Genomic DNA, 19,230 nt, shown 5'->3' with positions numbered 1-19,230 from the left:
AAAGGGGGTTCTGAACCAATCAAATTTTTTTTACATCAAAACCAATAATCATAAGGCACAGCATATATTTCTTCTTCTTCTTCTGTAAGCAGCACAAGGCTGTGGGGGTAGCATCATTGGCTGAGGGTGTGGCTGTGCCGCTGATGCAATGCTCCCTGTAGGTTCGGGCAGGAATTTTGAATTTGGCTAGGGTGCCGGTGATAGCTCGCTTACTCTTTGTGAAGAACACCATTGGGATCTTTAATGCCCACCACCTAATACTGGCAGACGGGACATCAGTTTGACGTCCATCTGAGGGACGGCACACGCATTGATAAATCGCCCTGCCTGTGAAACACCAGGATGGCAGTTTAGAGCTGGGTTTGGATTCAAACCTATGCCAGACAGCTTGGAGGCGAGTATGTGTCCCTCTAGGCCAACATGTTAGCCCTTACCACATGGAACTAAATTAAATTAATTTTAAAAAGCTTTTCGTATTTCTTTAAATACATAGTTTTGTCAAATAATGGTGGTTAGAGATCAACTAGTTTGACTTTTTATGAAAAAAGATTCTTAATTATGACTGTGAGTGAAGCTTTCATTTATCATGATACTGGTTTTCAAATTTTTGGCTTGGAAATTTGGCATACCTCGAGTGCAATAGGGCCTGAGTGGCATGATGTATAATTTGCAAACGGACAAAACATTACATTGTATTCTTCTGTGATTCGTTTTCTCGGCGGGAGGATTTTGCATGTGCAATTGGATCTAACCTTTATCTGCAGAAGAATAATAAATGTGCCTCAACTTGGGGGGGGGTGGGGTTTTGGGTGGGGTTTTTCCCCCCTTCATTCTGTTTCCACCATATGATAGTCTACTCTGAATCACCAACGTAATGCAATTGTGTGTCCCCTGATTCCTCCATAGGTTTCGGAAAAGAACACATCTGGCCTAGAAGTTTGCAGCAGAGAGATGAAAGTTCACAGTGAGGCAGGCAGGCCTATGCAAGGCCCGTCTCCTCCATGTTTAAGCCTGCCCTTCGCATCCTTTGCGAGCGAGTTAATCGGGAGAAGCCAAGGACCAGGCAGCTTGCTGTGCGGACAGGCCAGACAGTGCATGATCTTCTCTCCCTCAGATAGTACACAAGGAGAGCCTGGAACGATGAGTGCCAGCACAAAGCAAAAGAGTATCACAGCCCTGAAGCGGACAAGCTCATTGATTCCACAGGATTCGCCAAAGAGACCAAAAAATGGTCCATCCTCTGTTGATGCAGAAAATTTGGTAAGACATGTACGGGGATTTCCCCGGTTTACAAACACTGTTACTGAAAATGTGCTCATAAGCTGGATCAATAAATCCCCTTTAAATGCATGTAATAAGTGATTAATCGGTTCCCTAACGCAAATAAACCCGATTTTTATTTTTTTTTACATAAAACGTGATTAAATGTACTTTTTAAATCAAAAATGAATAAATTGATACTATAAATATATCCAATAATAATAATAATAATAAAGCCTAAGAAGCACTCTTTAGTCGTGGTCACTGGTACTACTTGCTTTACGTTTATCAGCCATTGTTGATCATTATTATAGCAAAAAAATGTAAAAATGCTCACTTGATGCCCGAGCAAGCCTTACCAGAGTGCAACACTGAACACGTGTCTGTACAAATCGTTTTTGGCCAATCGACAGATACGGCAGTTGGGGGAGGTCAATGTGTACATTGTGGCGGGCACAAGGGACAATAATTCCACGCACCAGTGGGTGGCGCGAGCGTCCACGCGGGGAACGAAAACGCATGCCCCGCCTTTCGACCGATTGGCCATGCCCGGGTGCAAGGCGTGGCCTCGGGACATATATGCGGGCTCTAAGCTCGAGCCCGCCCAGTGCTGAAGTGCGAGCTCTTAATAAAGACTTTGTTTGTACCAACGCGTTCTGGCCTACCTCTCTGGCAATCGAGTCGTGTGTGCACAGCACCACACTGGTGACCCCGATTGGTTCAGCCGTTGCTGACCCCCGAACGCGCCATGGCTACCAACGCCGTCGCCATCAAACTCCCGGAGTTTTGGGAAGCACAAGCCGACGTTCGGTTTGTGCAGGCCGGAGCACAATTTCAGCTCCGAGGCATCACGGCGGACAAGACCCGGTACTACCACGTGGTCGCCGCCCTCAGGCCCGGCACTGCCGCCCGAGTCGTGTCCATCCTTCGGCGCCCGCCAGGCGACAACAAGTACGAGGCACTCAAACATCTCCTCCTCGCCATGTTCGGGCTCACGGAGATCGAACGGGCCGACCGCCTCCTGGACCTTCCCGCCCTCGGCGACACACGACCATCCGTCCGGATGGATTCCATGCTGTCGCTGCTTGGAGACCAGCGCCCGGATTTCTTGTTCCACGCACTTTTCCTCCGCCAGGTACCGATACAGGTGCGCCTCTCGCTGGCCGGTTCCAAAATCACGGAACCCCGCGCCCTGGCCGGAGAGGCCGACAAGTTTTTTGCGGCCTGCGACACGCGGTCGGTTTACGGTGCTGCCGTAGTGGAGCCCGGGGGCAGAGGCTACAGCGCCCCCGGCTTCCCTCGTGGCCGCTGCTGCGCCCCGCCCACTACCACCACCACGGCCGCCGCGGCCGTCACCGCCGCAAACCTGGTGCTACTACCACGCCAGGTTTGGCCGCAAGGTTAAAACGTGTCGCCCGCCGTGCTCTTTTGACGGGTCGGGAAACGACCGGGCCGGCGCTCATTAGCGGCCCTGAGCGTCGGCCATTCCGGCAGCCTCCTGTTCATCACGGACACCTTGTCCGGGCGCCGTTTCCTTTGCGACACAGGAGCGCAGGTAAGCGTCCTCCCTGCCTCCGCGTCCGACAAGCAAGCCGCGGGCCGGGGCCCCGCTTTGCTTGCCGCCAACGGTACACCCATCCGCACATTCGGGAAGCGTTGCCTCTCACTGCGGTTCGGAGGGCAGCGCTTTCAATGGTCGTTCGTCACCGCCAGCGTGCCAATGACCCTGCTCGGTGCGGATTTCCTATGTGCGCATGGTTTGTTGGTCGACGTTAAGCGCAGACGTCTCGTCCAGGCCGAAACCTTCAGCTCGCTCGCTTGTTCGCTGAGCGGCTCGTTGACCGGCTCACTGAGCGGCTCACTGAGCGGCTCACCGAGCAGCTTGCCAAGCGGCTTGCGGAAAGGAATAGTTTGCGAGTTTAGTTTGCACGCTTCCGGCAGCGGACGACTTTACCCGCCTCCTAGCCAGTTTCCCGGCCCTCACGCGGCCCACCTTCTCAGCGGTGGCCGTTAAACACGGGGTGGAGCACCATATACCCACGGTCGGGCCGCCGGTCTACGCCCGGGCACGCCGACTCAAACCCACGAAGCTCGCCGTGGCGAAGGCGGAGTTCACCACGCTGGAACGGCTGGGTATCGTGCGGCGCTCAAACAGCGCTTGGGCCTCTCCGCTGCACATTGTGCCGAAGCCCGGCGGAGGATGGCGGCCGTGCGGCGACTACCGCCGGCTCAATGATGCCACCACCCCCGACCGCTACCCGGTCCCGCATATCCAGGACTTTTCCGCCCGGTTGGCAAACACGACCGTGTTTTCCAAGGTGGACCTCATCCGAGGCTACCACCAGGTCCCCGTACAACCGGGCGATGTACCGAAGACGGCCGTCATCACGCCTTTCGGCCTCTTCGAGTTCCTGCGAATGCCTTTCGGGTTGACGAATGCAGCCCAGGCGTTCCAACGGCTTATGGACAGCGTCTTGCGTGACTTACCTTTCCTCTATGTCTACCTGGACGACATCCTAGTCGCGAGCGCATCCCGGGAGGATCACCTGCTCCACCTCCGCACGCTTTTCGAACGCCTGGGCCAGCATCGCCTAATCATCAACCCCGCAAAGTGCCGTTTCGGCATCGCCACCATCGACTTCTTGGGGCACCGCATCACCAGGCACGGGGCCGTCCCTTTACCGGCCAAGGTAGAGGCGGTCAAGGATTTCCTGCGACCCCGCACGATCAAGGGGCTCCAGGAGTTCCTGGGCATGGTAAATTTTTACCACCGCTTCATGCCCCACGTCGCCCAGCTCCGCCGCCCCCTGCACGAGGCCCTCTGGGGCAAGCCGGGCAAAGGTGACATCGCCTGGTCGGAGCCGATGGCCGCGGCGTTTGCGGGCGCAAAGCTGGCCCTGGCCAACGCCACCATGCTGGCACACCCGGCGCCCGACGCACCGATCGCCCTCACCACCGACGCGTCGGACTACGCGGTGGGCGCGGTGCACGAGCAGTGGGTGCGTGGCGCTTGGCAGCCGCTGGCGTTTTTTTAGCCGGCAGCTTCGCCCGCACGAACGCCGCTACAGCACCTTCGACCGCGAGCTGCTCGGGCTCCACCTGGCGGTCCGACACTTCCGCCATCTGCTGGAGGGCCGCCCGTTCACGGCTTTCGTCGACCACAAGCCCCTTGTGTTCGCGATGGCCAAGGTCGCCGAGCCGTGGTCGGCACGGCAGCAGCGTCACCTCTCTGCCGTGTCCGAGTATACGACAGACATCCGCCACGTAGTGGGTAAAGACAACCCGGTGGCGGATTGCTTTTCCCGGTCCGTCGCGCACGCGGTCCACCTCGGGATCGACTATGCCCGGATGGCGGAAGACCAGGCCGCCGACCCCGGCGCCCAGGCCTTGCGGACCGCTGTCACGGGCCTCCGCGTCACCGAGGTGCCGTTCGACGCCGCGGGCGCGGCCCTCCTGTGCGACGTCTCCCTCGGCCGGCCTCGCCCCATCGTGCCCGCTGGCTGGCAGCGCCCAGTGTTCGACGCCATCCACGGCCTGTCCCACCCGGGCACGAAGGCCTCCCAGAAGCTCGTCACGGCGAAGTTCGTCTGGCATGGCCTCAGGAAGGACGTCCGCGACTGGGCCAGGACATGCCTCGCGTGCCAGCGCGCAAAGGTCCACCGCCACACCCAGGCCCCGTTGGCCCTTGGTGGGACCTCTGCCCCCCTCGCGGGGGTTCACCCACCTCCTCACCATGGTGGACCGCACCACACGGTGGCCGGAGGCCGTCCCATTGGCGGCGACGTCTGCGGCTGATGTGGCGCAGGCCTTCATCGCCACTTGGGTTGCCCGGTTCGGTGCCCCCTCGGACATCTCGTCCGACCGCGGCCCCCAGTTCACCTCGGAGCTCTGGGGCGCGGTGGCGCAAGGGCTCGGCGTAAAACTACACCGCACCACGGCCTACTACCCCCAGGCCAATGGCCTGTGCGAGCGCTTTCATCGCTCGATGAAGGCCGCGCTCCGGGCCAGCCTCCGTGACGGCAGCTGGGCCTACAGGCTCCCCTGGGTCCTGCTGGGCCTCAGGACGGCGCCCAAGGACGACCTGCGCGCGTCCTCGGTGGAGTTGGTCTTCGGGCAACCACTGCGGGTACCGGGCGAATTTATCCCCGACTCCACGGCTCCTTGGTCCGCGGCGCAACAGCGCTCCACCCTGCAGGAGACTGCCCAGAGGTTCGCCCCGGTGCCGACGGCACACAATGGTTGCCCGCCTTCCCACGTCGCCCCGGAGCTTCGCACGGCGGAGTATGTCTTCGTCCGGCACGACGCCCACCGGGCACCGCTGCGGCCCCCTTAAGACGGGCCCTTCCGCGTGCTGGAGACCGGGGACAAATATTTCACCGTCGACATCGGCGGTGCCCCGGATCGTATCTCAGTGGACCGCCTCAAGCCGGCCCACCTCGATCTCGACCACCCCCCGCAAGCAGCTCTGCCTCCGCGTCGAGGCCGCCCCCCGGCGGTCGGACCCCCGGCACCCCCCAGCCCCGCCGTCCCACTACCCGCCAGCCCTGCACGCATCGCCAGGGGGCATTTCGGCCGGGTCATCCGGCTTCCCCGCAAACTCACCCTTCAGGTGCGCGGGAATTCTGGGGGAGCGCGTGTGGCGGGCACAAGGGACAATAAATCCGCGCACCAGTGGGTGGTGCGAGTGTCCAGGCGGGGAACGAAAATGCATGCCCCGCCTTTCGACCGATCGGCCACGCCCGGGGGCAAGGCGTGGCCTCGGGACATATATGCGGGCTCTAAGCTCGAGCCCGCCCAGTGCTGAAGTGCGAGCTCTTAATAAAGACTCTTTGTTTGTACCAACGTGTTGTGGCCTACCTCTCTGGCAATCGAGGCGTGTGTGCACAGCACCACAACATATACAATACAGTACAGTATGGTGCCACTGCCACCAAAAAGGCCAGATGCATCATGGGAACATGAACGAATCCCTACGCCATGTCCATACAATCGTAGTTTTCCCAAGCGTCCGATTTCTGTGCGCTCAGGGCGCTATGTTCGAAAAGCCTATTGAACTCCATTTTTTACATAAAATGTACTTTTAAAATCAAGAATGAATAACATAGAGGAGAGCAAACTTGTGCAGTGAAAGGGGTGACTAGGGATAACGAGCTAGTTAGAGGGAGCAGGATGAAGTGCACCAGGTAGAGCTGTCTCTCATGCCTGTAAATAATCCGTGGAGAAAATGACATGTGAAATAACGGAAGAGTGATGGAGCGAAGCCCATGTGAATGATGTTTGAATTATGGTGTGAATGTGCAATTGACTCTCCAGGTCCGACTCCCTGCATTTAGCACTTGGCTTTCAGGCACTTTTCCTCCCTGCATTTAGCACTTTAGCACTAGCACTTTTTTTTTAACATACCGCACGCTATGTTCGTGTGAATGGATTGAACCTTCGAAGAAGGAAACATGATTATAAAATATCTTCGTATGAATGCATGTTTTGAAACCGGGTGTTCATAAACTAGGGATTCCCTGTATTTGACATCATGAGAGAGCATATCATGCAGAGGCAAAAGCTCTCAGACATTTCACAGAAAGCAGCAACGTTTTGTGAGAAACATAGTTTCAGCTGTGTTTTTGCTTATACGATGCTCAATGTCGATTATACAGCACAGATTTTGATATAATACTTGCATTTGGCTGTCCTGTCTGCCTGGGCTCCATTTCCATCCATTCAATAAATCTGGATTAGATTGTCACCCCGTCAGATAAATCTGGGTTATATTGGCGATCCACCGATAAATCCGGATTCTATTCCCAGCCTGCCAATAAATCTAGGTTTGACGCCAGACCCGCCGATCAAGCTGGGTTTGATGCAGGTCCGCTGATAAAGCTGGGTGGGACCAACTCCATGCCCGCCGATAAATCTGGGGCAGATTCCAGGGCGGCCAGATAAACCGGGCTCCGATTCCTGGCCCGCCAAATAAACCGGGGTCCCATTCCTGGCCCGCCAGATAACCCGCGGTCCCATTTCTGGCCCACCAGATAAACCGGGATCCCATTTCTGGCCCGCCAGATAAACCGGGGTCCCATTTCTGGCCCGCCAGTTAAACCGGGGTCGGATGCCTGGCTCATCAGATAAATCGGGGTCCGATTCCTGGGCCGCCAGGTAAACCGGGGTCCGATTCCCTGGGCCGCCAGATAAACCGGGATCCGATTCCTGGGCCGCCAGATAAACCGGGGTCCGATTCCTGGGCCACCAGAAAAACCGTGTTATTACTCCCACCAGGGAGTAATGCATTCACGTGTGTGTGTGTGTGTGTTCGTGTGTGTTCGTGTGTTTGTCAACAAGATATCTGGAAAAGTTCTGAACGGATTTGGATGAAAGTTGGTGGGATGATTGCCCTTGGGATAAGGAAGAATTAATTAGTTTTTGATGAAGCTCAGGATATTATTCCCGATCCAGGAATTTTTTGAAGGATTTTTTTTTTACCATTGGAAGATAGGGTCATTTTTTTTTAACATTATCTTCTATATATTCTATATTTAACATTGATATAAAAATAGTTTTTTACTATTTTAGTAAAAACATGACATATGTAAAAATAGATATGAAAATATGCGTTAGAGCAGTGTGTTTTTTTAGCAGCATCGTCTTCAATGTTCATTTTTTTTTATAATAGACATATTTTGTCATTTTAAAACCACCAAAGTGGGTATTAGGTTTCCCCGTTTCATTAAATGTATCGTTTGATACGTATAATGCTTTAACACTTGTTTTTGTTTTGTTTTTACCTCAGAAGAGATTACATTTAGCTCGGCGAATGTCATTCGCGATGTCAGTATTTGATGAACTTATAAAGACTTGGTTCCAGATTTGTCAATGGCTGAGGTTTATTAACAAACGAATAAAACAGATTTGGCAAAATTCCAACTTTTTTAAAAAAGATCGCATATTCACCCAGGGTTGTGAAAGGCTAAAGAAGAAGAAACCTCGCATGGGCTTGCCAGACCAAATAAATAATTCTGGCTCTGCGATTTTCAGGTTTCGATCGTGTGTGTGTGTGTGTGTGTGTGTGTGTGTGTGTGTGTGTGTGTGTGTGTGTGTGTGTGTGTGTGTGTGTGTGTGTGTGTGTGTGTGTGTGTGTGTGTGTGTGTGTGTGTGTGTGTGTGTGTGTGTGTGTGTGTGTGTGTGTGTGTGTGTGTGTGTGTACAAGATATCTGGAAAAGTTCTGAACGGATTTGGATGAAAGTTAGTGGGATGATTGCGCTTGGGATAAGGAAGAATTGATTCGTTTTTGGTGAAGCTCAGGATATTATTCTGGATCCAGGAAGTTTTTGGGGAAATTTTTTTGGGAAAGATATTTTCTGTTTTACTGCATTAAAGCTTTTATTCTTATTCATAAATGATGTTTTTCTCCTCTAATTCCGAGAAATATCAAAATAAATTATCTGACAGTGTTTACTTTCTTTTTCCTTTATTGTTTTGGGGAGAGGGGATGTTAAACAAAACGTATTATTCCAACTAAACCCACGGCGGGAGTATGCGCTCTACTGAGTGGCGTTCTAGTTAAATTGACAATGTTATCGAAATGTGCCCAAGTCCGCCTGGAAGTGCAAAATTAAAACGGATTGGAGTGCAAATGTGGACGTGCAAACGCGCATGCGCACTCCTCCCTCCAGGCAAGGCCTTTGACAACATCCGCTAAGCCGAGAATATATATGTTTTATTCAGCATTATACAGTACCTGTCATTCATCTTCAACATTTTGACAAAAATAAAGTTTGTTTTATTGGAATATATAACTCCTCCTGTCTTATGTATGCTTTCCTTTATATTAGTCAAAATCAAAAACATAAAGAAATGGAATTGTTAAGCAACCCCACGTGATCTTGTGTGAAAAAGAACAATCGAAGTTTGATATGATGGGAGTGACGACACTTTCCCCAAGCTCAGTGGCTGTGTTAAGTGCTTGTTATTGATGAAATCATATTATTGTCATTAATATATCTGAAATTTCTGAGTCTGGGTTTCTTTTTATAACTTTGGACAATGCATGCATGAGCATTGGACAATGCATTATACTGTTTTGTGGAAAATAAAGGGTTGCTTAAATTGCAATAAAATCTTTACTGAATAAACTATTTTTTACCAGATAATTATTTCGCCCTGAAATGTATTGCTACCAATTTCAAAATTCTATCAATCAAAAACTGCTTAAACACTTGGAATGTGTCAGCCGACATTGAACAAGTGCGTGAATCATTTCAGCAAAGTCCCAGAAAATCAATCCGATGCACATCCAGAGAACTGGGACTACCAACCACCACTGTACACAGGATTTTACATAAAAGACTGAAGTTTGTACCAATAAGGTGCAGATTCTGCAGGAACTCAAACCAAATGACAGACCCAAATGCAACGCATTTGCCTTGGAAATTCTCAGTCGCATAGAGAATGACGAAGATTACCTGAAAAAGGTTATGTTCACAGATGAAGCTTGTCCAGTTCATGTATTGGGAAAGGTCAACCAGCACAATGCGAGGATCTCTGGCTCTGAAAACCCACACGTGGGCATTGAACACATACCCGACAGTCCAAAGGCGAATGTGTGGTGTGGCCTTCTCCATGACCACTTGGTGGGTCCATTTTTCTTTGTGGAGGATACAGCAACCTCAACAATTTACATGACCATGTTGGTAGGATTCACCTTCCCACAGATTGAAGACCTGCAACCTGCTATCATTTTCAACAGGACGGCGCTCCCCCTCATTGGGCCTTAGTCGTTCGAGCGATCCTGAATGAAAAATTTCCAGGTCGCAGGATTGGCAGAGACAGACTAACCACCTGGCCTTCACAATCACCAGACATACCCTCCTTGATTTCTTTTCTGTGGGGGTTTGTCAAAGATGTCTCCAACACCAAGGTGGCAAATCTGCAGGATCTCTGTTCTCGGATCACAGCTGCATGCATACTGGTGGACACAAACATGCTGAGCCAAACATGACAATAACTCGTGTACCGCCTTGATGTCCTGTGCGCAACAAACGGAGCTCACATTGAAGTGGATTTATGGTGTGCACAAAACTGAGTTTCTGTGCCGTATAAACCAAAGGGTATCATTGTATCATTTGTGGTTCTAAATGTATTAACAACCAAAGTTGCCCCCGGGTCCTTTTAGAACATCCTGTACGATAAAAATAGCTCCCCTGAAATCTTCTTATGGGGACATCAATCTTCTTCTTCTCTTCCCTTTACAAGGGATGAAGTTCAATTGTACCAAGATTTTGCCCTGCCTGAACCCCAATACTCCTCCACTTCCCCCTGTCCACAGCCATCGTTCTCCTCTCCAACCACCCACACGTTACTAGTATCCCTCTTCACAAATCTTTCCATCTCAACCATGGTCTACCTCTTTTCCTCCTACCTTACTCCCTCAATCTATCCACTTTTTGCCATTCTCTCTTCCTCTATCCGCACCTGGTGTGCAGCCCACTTAAGCCGGCTTTTTTATTTATTTATCAAGCTCATCTGCACACCAATCTCCTCCCTCAGTTTGTCCATCCTCCTTCTATCCGCCCTCTTCACTCCCGCAATCCCCCTGACCCAGTTGTTCTTGCAGACCTGCAACCCTGAGTAAGAGCCAAAGGAGGAAGAGAAAGAATTTCTGGTCTGTAGAGATGTGTGGAGCTGTATTTTGAGCTTTATTCCAGGGAAAATGCAGTCTCTGAAATGGCTCTCAATTCTATCCAGGATCTCTCAATTATGGAGGACTGGATGAGGGACCATCACCAGAAGAGACTCAAGGCTGTCAACACCTTGGAAAGTGGAAATGCACTGGGTAAATATGGCATACCAGTCAGAAGCATTCAAGTGTGGGAAACCTGCTCTACCCAAGCGAAAGCACAACTTGCTTCTCCTCTGCTGGAAAGTGCTTTGTGCATCAAACTGTGCATTGTTCTACCAATTATAACTTTGTACAAGAACAAAGGAAACCACAGCAATTGCAACATCTGCTGCAGGATCTCCCTGCGAGTCATGAAGGCCTTTGCATGAGTCATCATTAAACTGTTTCCATGTCCTTGCTAACAATGCTTACCATGAAGCTTGGTGTGCTTTTCATTGGGTAGATTACCTGTTAACGTGATCCTCTCATTAACCGACAATTGCAGTTATAATGCAGGCGTTTGTTGTTCGTCTATAGATTACCCAAAGGTTTATATCTGTGGGAGAGAAAAATATGCCAAGAACTGTAGGCACAAGGACACGTCCCAGATTTCCTAGCTGGATGGCTCTTCCCTCTTCTTCCTTCTTTCCAAGTACAAGTCTTTCCTTGGCAAATGTGGGCTTACTTACCTACAAGGACTTGATCTGCAGATTGATGGATTAATGCTATCCTTTTTGGGGTGGTGTCCCTGCTCACAACTTTCATGTATTGAAGTGACGCGGGTTTTGTGTCTCTGGGCCACTTACTCCCGCAGCGCAGATATGTCGGTGACTCCTGCCTTCTCCCTTTCCTCCTTTCTTATTTTTCACCCTCTGCTCTTTTTGTGCTCTGTCGCCCCCGTCCCTCACCCAGCTTTTCCTACCACACAAACACACACACCGTACCAGGTGAAACTCCCATACTCTAGTCTCACTGCTCATTTCTACCTATTTGTTACTATTTTCTCCCACTTGGTGAACCAACTTCCTGAGTCTGTTCAATCTTGCTTTTCCCTCCATGTTTTCAAGATGGCTGCTCACCACTTCCTCGGCTCATCCTCCATCCATAACTCATTATTAACTCTCGCAAAGCCCACCGATTCCTTTCTCGACTACTGTTTCCTCACCTCTCCCTCCACGCACCTTTCCATTTATTTGTTCTCATGCTCTTCCTTCACTGCTTTTCTCTTCCTGCTCTTTCAGCCCCTTGATTGTTCTGCTTGAGCTTGTACACAGTTTGTTCACCCCTTGTGTCTTCGTGTCTCAGATCACGAAGAAAGAACAACAGTTTTTATGGGATATGCATATTTAATAAAAAGCATTCTTCTTCCAAATGTCCCTTTACCCTTCTGTTTGTGTATTTCCCTCATTATTTTGTGTTCCGGCTATTATGTTATGCATTCTAGGTTTTACATGAGCCTCGACTTTTGTATACTGAAACATCGCTTGAATGCATGTACGTTCCATTTTAATAACCGATGCCCAGTCACTTGACTATGTAAGTAATCTTGCCTCTACCAACGGGGTCTACAGCTCGTGTAGGAACTTGTACTACTAACATGTGCAGGACTATGACGTTCCATAATGGATTTGAACCGTTCGATATGTGCTCGGAGGAGAATTCCAAACAGGCCAAGTGTTTTAAACGTCTCAAGGTGACGAGCGATTCCTTAAATTGTTTAAACTCTAACACTAACTCTCTCGGCCAATCATCCTTGCTCTGTCACTTGTGCATTCTTGTGTTGACTGCAGGATCACACAGGAGACATGGAGCCAAAGGAGGAAGAGAAAGAATGTTCTCGTTCGGATGAAGAAATGATAAATGAGCCGATGGAAGAAAACAAAGAAAGTTATTGTCCTGAGGAGATGGAGCCTGCTGTGATGGTATAGCATAAGTCATTTATTTCTGAGACTAACCAGCAGTGACGTCACGGATCACAAAGTATTAATGTATCGCACTGAACTGGTGGTGTTACCTTTATGAACCGATTTTAACGTGAATCTTTTTATCTTTTTTACAGGAAGTAAAATGTGAAGCCCCCTATGCACTACTTCACTGCCAGGTATGTCTGAGCAGGTTTGGCAAACTCTCTCATTGCACAAAGTCCCTAAGATTTTGTGAAGATGTTTGTTACTAAGCCGTACATGTTTTGCAGCGACGAGCCAGCAATGAACTGCCTGATGCCCTCTCTCCACTGCCCACCAAGAGGGTCCGAATTGTCCGACACTCTATTAGACTTCGCCTGAACCGCTGAACAAAGGTGCGGAGTATGTGCGTACACCTCAGGCCGGGTTGGGGAGTGGGCTCGATGGGTCATGTCGAACTTTTGGACTCGTCGTGACTGAAAGAAGGAAGGTGCTGCCCAATCAGAAACCGCTTCGTTGGTCAGAAGTGTCCTTGCAAACCCCAATGGAGTGGACCTGGAAAGCACGAAGGTCGTTAAGACACCTTTTGCCCGCACACTACTGACGTACCATTGTATTTTATACGAGTTATATGTTCCAGTCCTTATTTAAATGGGTTTGTGTACCCTTGAAGAAACTCTCGCTTACGTTGTGTATCGTTATCGCTCTTTTTTGTTTTTTGCTTGCCATGACCGAGCACAACCTGTCCAGTGTCATTGTCCTAGATACGGAGATGAAGTTTACATTGTATAATGAATTAACGTATTTTAAATGAAAAAAAAACCCAAAAACTTTTCGCAAAATTCAGGACTACAAGATGTGACGCATGTTTTGAACTCTTCTGTCCCCGTCCCCCAAACGCGTTGGAGTCCGAATGCTTCCGTTGTGTTGTGCTGTCGGCGGTTCCATTTTTCTGTGTAATATACGTTTGATCCTGAAACTTGTAAAAAGAAAAAAAAATCACAATGCAAGTATAAAAACAAAAAAAAAATGGATTGCAATCTTCGTCGTCGTCATTCTGGTGAAATGCGAACTGAGCCCCCACGTTTTTTTTGGGCCGGTTGTTTTCTATTCCCCTTTTCTTTTGTGAGCCATTTCTGGAGAGGGGCCTTTGCGTCACATCTCCGCAGCAGCCTGGCTTTGCGTGGGCAACCGCTCTGCCAGTCGCGTTCAGCTTCGCCACCCTCGCTTTGCGTGGGCAACCGCTCTGCCATTCGCGTTCAGCTTCGCCACCCTCGCTTTGCGTGGGCAACCGCTCTGCCATTCGCGTTCAGCTTCGCCACCCTCGCTTTGCGTGGGCAACCGCTCTGCCATTCGCGTTCAGCTTCGCCACCCTCGCTTTGCGTGGGCAACCGCTCTGCCATTCCGGTTCAGCTTCGCCACCCTCGCTTTGCGTGGGCAACCGCTCTGCCATTCGCGTTCAGCTTCGCCACCCTCGCTTTGCGTGGGCAACCGCTCTGCCATTCGCGTTCAGCTTCGCCATCCTTGCGGTCCCGTTCGAACAACGTGGCCCTGTATTTTATTGGCGCTTGTGGTAAGATGACTCAAATGTGGTGATAAGACTTAGTGCAAAACATTTGAACTCGTTTTTTAATTGTGGTGTGTGTGCGTGACTTGCAGGCGCGCGCACACCGCACTTTCCAACAAACTGTGCACTGCTGTTCAACATGAATTATGTTGCTTTTACCGCTTTCTTTTATTTTTTTCCTTGTTGGATTATTGCCTCCGCCACTGAAGGTGGATGCAGTTACCTTTTCACCCGTGTGTTTTTCTTTGTCTGTATGTCTTTGTGAACAGGATATCTCAAAAAGTTGTGGACGGATTCGGACGAAATTTTATGGAGAGGTTGGGTGTGACGAGGACGAAATGAATAGATTTTGGTAAAGAACCAGAACCAGATCGGAGAATTTTTAAGTGATTCTTCACCATTGGGAGATTTGGCCAAAAACGATACATAGCAGGATATCTCAAAAAGTTGTGGACGGATTTGGACGAAACTTTGTGGACCGGTTGGGTGTCCGACGAGGACAAACAGATTCGATTTTGGTGAAGATCTGAATATGGATTCGGATATGAGAATTATTTAATTTTTTAAGTGGTTCTTCACCATTGGGAGATTGGGCTAAAACCAACATATAGCAGGATATCTCAAAAAGTTATGGATGGATTTGGATGATACTTGTTGGACCGGTTGTGTGTGCGACAAGGAAGATTCGATTCGATTTTGGAGAAGATCCGGATCCAGCTAGTAGAATTTTTTTAAGTGATTCTTCACCATTGAGATAGGGCCAAAACCAATACCTAGCACGTTATTTCAAAAAAAGTTGTGGACGGATTATGACGAAACTTGGTGGATGAGTTGGTTCGGCGACAAGAACAAACCAATTGGATTTTTGTTCAGGTCCGAATCCAGATCCGGCCAATCACTGATACAAAGGACTAGGCGATGCAATTCCAGCCTGGAGATTAGATTCATTTTTCCGCAAATGTAATGAGTGCTACCTGGTACCCAGTTTTGCTCCGCCCTTGGTTACCTTCGTAAAGCCTCACAAAGTTACTCGACTTGTTGAGGAACAAATAACTTTAGGAAACACTTTTGCAAAAAACAATATTCGGCCATGAGGGCATTGACAGGTAACAGGTATTTATTTATCTGGCAAACCACCCCCACAATAAATACACCACGCCACAAACATCGGCCATAACTCCTGTACAGTAAATGTCAAAAAATACCCGCATTCTGCCTTGACATATTTTCTCTGTCCGTATTTTGTGACGATATGCAGAAATGACGTCATTGTGCCTTTCTGCTAGATAAGCATCATTGTGCAGGCGTAAACGGGAATTAGAAGGTTGAGCATTCCAGGTGCGCACGTGTCCCTCCCTGCCCCACCTGTGGAGTTCTCCTTCACCACATGGGATAACAGACCTGCATTCCCAATGTATGACTAATTGATTCCGTGCATCCATCGATTTGGTTGCTCGAGCTCTTTGTTACCAATTTGTGGGTCGATTGAAGATCGTGTTCTGAACGTGATAAAACGCAGTCACCAATCCATTGGGAAGGGGAACCATGTCACCTGGACACGAATTGTTAATCTGTGGACCTGGGATTGTGTAGTCGTTTTGACAAAACACGCACGGACACGATTGACGTGCACAACATGCAAATGTTTTACCGGGAATGGGGAGATCGGAGAGGTTGTAACATTCCCACGAGTGCTGCTGCCTTCACCTTGACACTCTTTTCTTCCTCCAAAAGAGACGTTCGTTCATTTAGTACATTACCTGGGATTGTGTGTGTGTGTGTGTGTGTGTGTGTGTGTGTGTGTGTGTGTGTGTGTGTGTGTGTGTGTGTGTGTGTGTGTGTGTGTGTGTGTGTGTGTGTGTGTGTGTGTGTGTGTGTTTGTCTGTGTCTCTGTCTGTGTCTCTGTCTCTGTCTCTGTCTCTGTCTGTGTCTCTGTCTGTGTCTCTGTCTGTGTCTCTGTCTGTGTCTCTGTGTGTTTCTATCTGTGTCTGTGTGTCTGTCTCTGTCTCTGTCTGTGTCTGTGTCTGTGTGTCTGTCTCTGTCTGTGTCTGTGTCTCTGCCTGTGTCTGTGTCTGTCTTTATGTGTCTGTCTATGTGTGTGTCTGTGTCAGTCAGCATGCACGCAGATCAACCTCTGCTGTATTAACATGGACTTTTGATCTGGTGAATCCCAAACAGCTGGTAACATATTTGTTGTTTAAATAACTTTCATTACATCAAGGTTGTTCAGGAATGGTGATAATGGTTGGTTGTTGTCACTTCATACCTATGAATGCAGGTGCTGATCACAACCTGCTGCGTTCCTGGTAGCCTACTGGGATGATGCCACAGCCAATTTTCCTGATTATGGGAACCATTAGGATTTTTTGTTCTGTCCCATTAACGAAGTGCTGCCTTCATTTACTCGCCTTTCTACATGCTTTTGACTTTGAGCCAGAACTTACGAAAGGCGTTTAGCGAAGGTCTTGCTAACACGCACCTAACCCTTAAACGCTGATAAAACGATGTCTGAACAGCAATTTACAAAGGGAGATTAACATCCATTTAGTTGTGCGCGTCTAAACAACCGATTAGCCTGTGAAACCAGGCTCACATCTCCAACATCCAATTGAAACACAGTTTACGGTTTGTGTCCACCGATTGGCCGGATCTGGATTCGGACATGACCCAAAATCGAATTGTCTTGTTTGTGTCGCCTATCCAACTCGTTGACAAAGTTTCCACCGAATCTGTCCACAACTTAAGATCTCGTGCTATATATCGGGTTTCGCCCTTTCACTTAATGGTGAAGAATCAGTTAAACAATTCGATGATCCACAACCGGATTCGAATCTTTAGCAAAATTCAATCAAGTCGTCCTCGTCGCAGACACAACTCATCTGCCTCGTTTAGTCGGAATCCGTCCACAACTTTTTGAGATATCCTGTTCACAAACAGACATGAATGAAAACATCACCTGCATGTCCACCTTCGGTGGCGCGCAGGTAAACATGCCCTCACCGAAGTGTAGAGGTTTCTTTGTTATTGCCCTCGCCTGAGGTGAGGGTATTGTTCAAACGCTTGTGATTTGGTTTTGATCGATTAGAATTAGATAGTCACTCCTGGGGCGATTGGCGATCATTGCCTGATTAGCCATTGTACACTCGTCGAACTCTTCAAAGCCTTTCGTAAATTTGACTCATTGTACAATTATATTACACTTATTGTCCATTAATTGTTGTACACTTATTGTATATTACTTGTTGTACACTTATTGTGCATTAGTTGTTGTACACTTATTGTATATTACTTGTTGTACACTTATTGTGCATTAGTTGTTGTACACTTATTGTATATTACTTGTTGTACACTTATTGTGCATTAGTTGTTGTACACTTATTGTATATTACTTGTTGTACACTTATTGTCCATTAATTGTTGTACACTTATTGTATATTACTTGTTGTACACTTATTGTCCATTAATTGTTGTACACTTATTGTATATTACTTGTTGTACACTTATTGTGCATTAGTTGTTGTACACGTTGTACATTAGTAGTTGAATGATGTACATTTATTGTATATTACTTATTGTACATTAGTTGTTGTACACGTTGTATGTTAGTAGTTGAATGATGTTCACTTATTGTATATTACCTATTGTACATTAGTTGTTGTGCACATTGTACATTAGTTGTTGACTGATGTACACTTATTGTATAATACTTGTTGTGGACTTATTGGACATTAGTTGTTGTAGACTTATTGTACAAAAGTAGTTGTTGAACACATTGTACATTAGTTGTTGACTGATGTACACTTATTGTGCATTAGTTGTTGTGCACATTGTACATTAGTTGTTGACTGATGTACACTTGTATAATACTTGTTGTGGACTTATTGTACATTAGTTGTTGACAGATGTACACTTATTGTACATTTTGTCCAGACTTGTACATGTACAATACTGATGTGTTGTAGAGATACGCTAACAATACACCCGTTACCTTTTCTCCCCCTTCCCCCACCACCTTCCCCACCACCCTCCCCACCACCACAACACAAAATGTAACAATCGCTCCAACCGAGCCGCTGATGTGACATGAAAATTGATGTCATTCATTATGCATTCTAACGGTGGAACACCTGTGTAATTACCAATCATCAATTGTACATCGAATAACGTTCGCTACCTTTGGTTTTGGTCACATATAATGTCCTGGTTCTCTTTATTGTTTTGGGTTTTTTTCATTGGGATCATACATTTACTTAATGATCACGATGATGGCGGTTCAGCATTGCAGACCGAGGGATTTGGGAGATGGAGGTGTGGAGGTGGAGGTGGTGGGATTTGGGAGGTGGAGGTGGTGGGATTTGGGATGTGGAGGTGGGTGGGATTTAGGATGTGGAGGTGGTGGGTGCAATTTGGAATATGGAGGAGGTGGGTGGGATTTGGGATTTGGGATGTGGAGGAGGTCAGGTGTGTGGGATTTGGGATGTGGAGGAGGTGTGTGGGATTTGGGATGTGGAGGAGGTGTGTGGGATTTGGGATGTGGAGGAGGTGTGTGGGATTTGGGATGTGGAAGAGTTATGTGGGATTTGGGATGTGGAGGAGGTGGGTGGCATTTGGGATGTGGAGGAGGTGGGTGGGATTTGGGAGTTTTCGTATTAAATTTATTTAGGACACACCTCCAAAGCTGTCTAGACTGGGTTCGAATCCCGACCCAGCTGTAAACGGTGACAAGGAAGAATTGATTAGAATTTGATGAAGATCTGGATCTGATAATTTTATTAAGTGATTCTTCACCATTGAGTGACAGGACCAAAAACGATATCTAGTATGATATTTCAAAATGTTGTGGACGG

At 48.4% G+C, this 19,230-nt stretch overlaps 1 protein-coding gene across 2 annotated transcripts in view; it reads left to right on the top strand.

The window, feature by feature from the left end:
- The window catches only part of LOC137435496 (poly(A) polymerase beta), a 97,133-nt gene extending 83,283 nt beyond the window's left edge, over nt 1-13,850 (top strand). For both annotated transcript variants that reach the window (XM_078784251.1, XM_078784252.1), the window contains 4 exons: nt 907-1,260; nt 12,703-12,834; nt 12,972-13,013; nt 13,107-13,850. In XM_078784251.1, the coding sequence (XP_078640377.1) occupies nt 907-1,260; nt 12,703-12,834; nt 12,972-13,013; nt 13,107-13,205 (627 nt within the window). In that variant the 3' untranslated portion in view covers nt 13,206-13,850. The remainder of the gene's footprint in view (nt 1-906; nt 1,261-12,702; nt 12,835-12,971; nt 13,014-13,106) is intronic.
- Nucleotides 13,851-19,230: the final 5,380 nt, after the last annotated feature.

Source organism: Myxine glutinosa, chromosome 9 (genome assembly GCF_964187855.1).
Source record: "Myxine glutinosa chromosome 9, kmMyxGlut1.1, whole genome shotgun sequence".
In the NCBI taxonomy this organism is placed as follows: Eukaryota; Metazoa; Chordata; class Myxini; order Myxiniformes; family Myxinidae; genus Myxine; species Myxine glutinosa.
The sequence above is the reverse complement of the archived record's forward strand: the minus strand, read 5'-3'. Positions and strand labels throughout refer to the sequence as shown.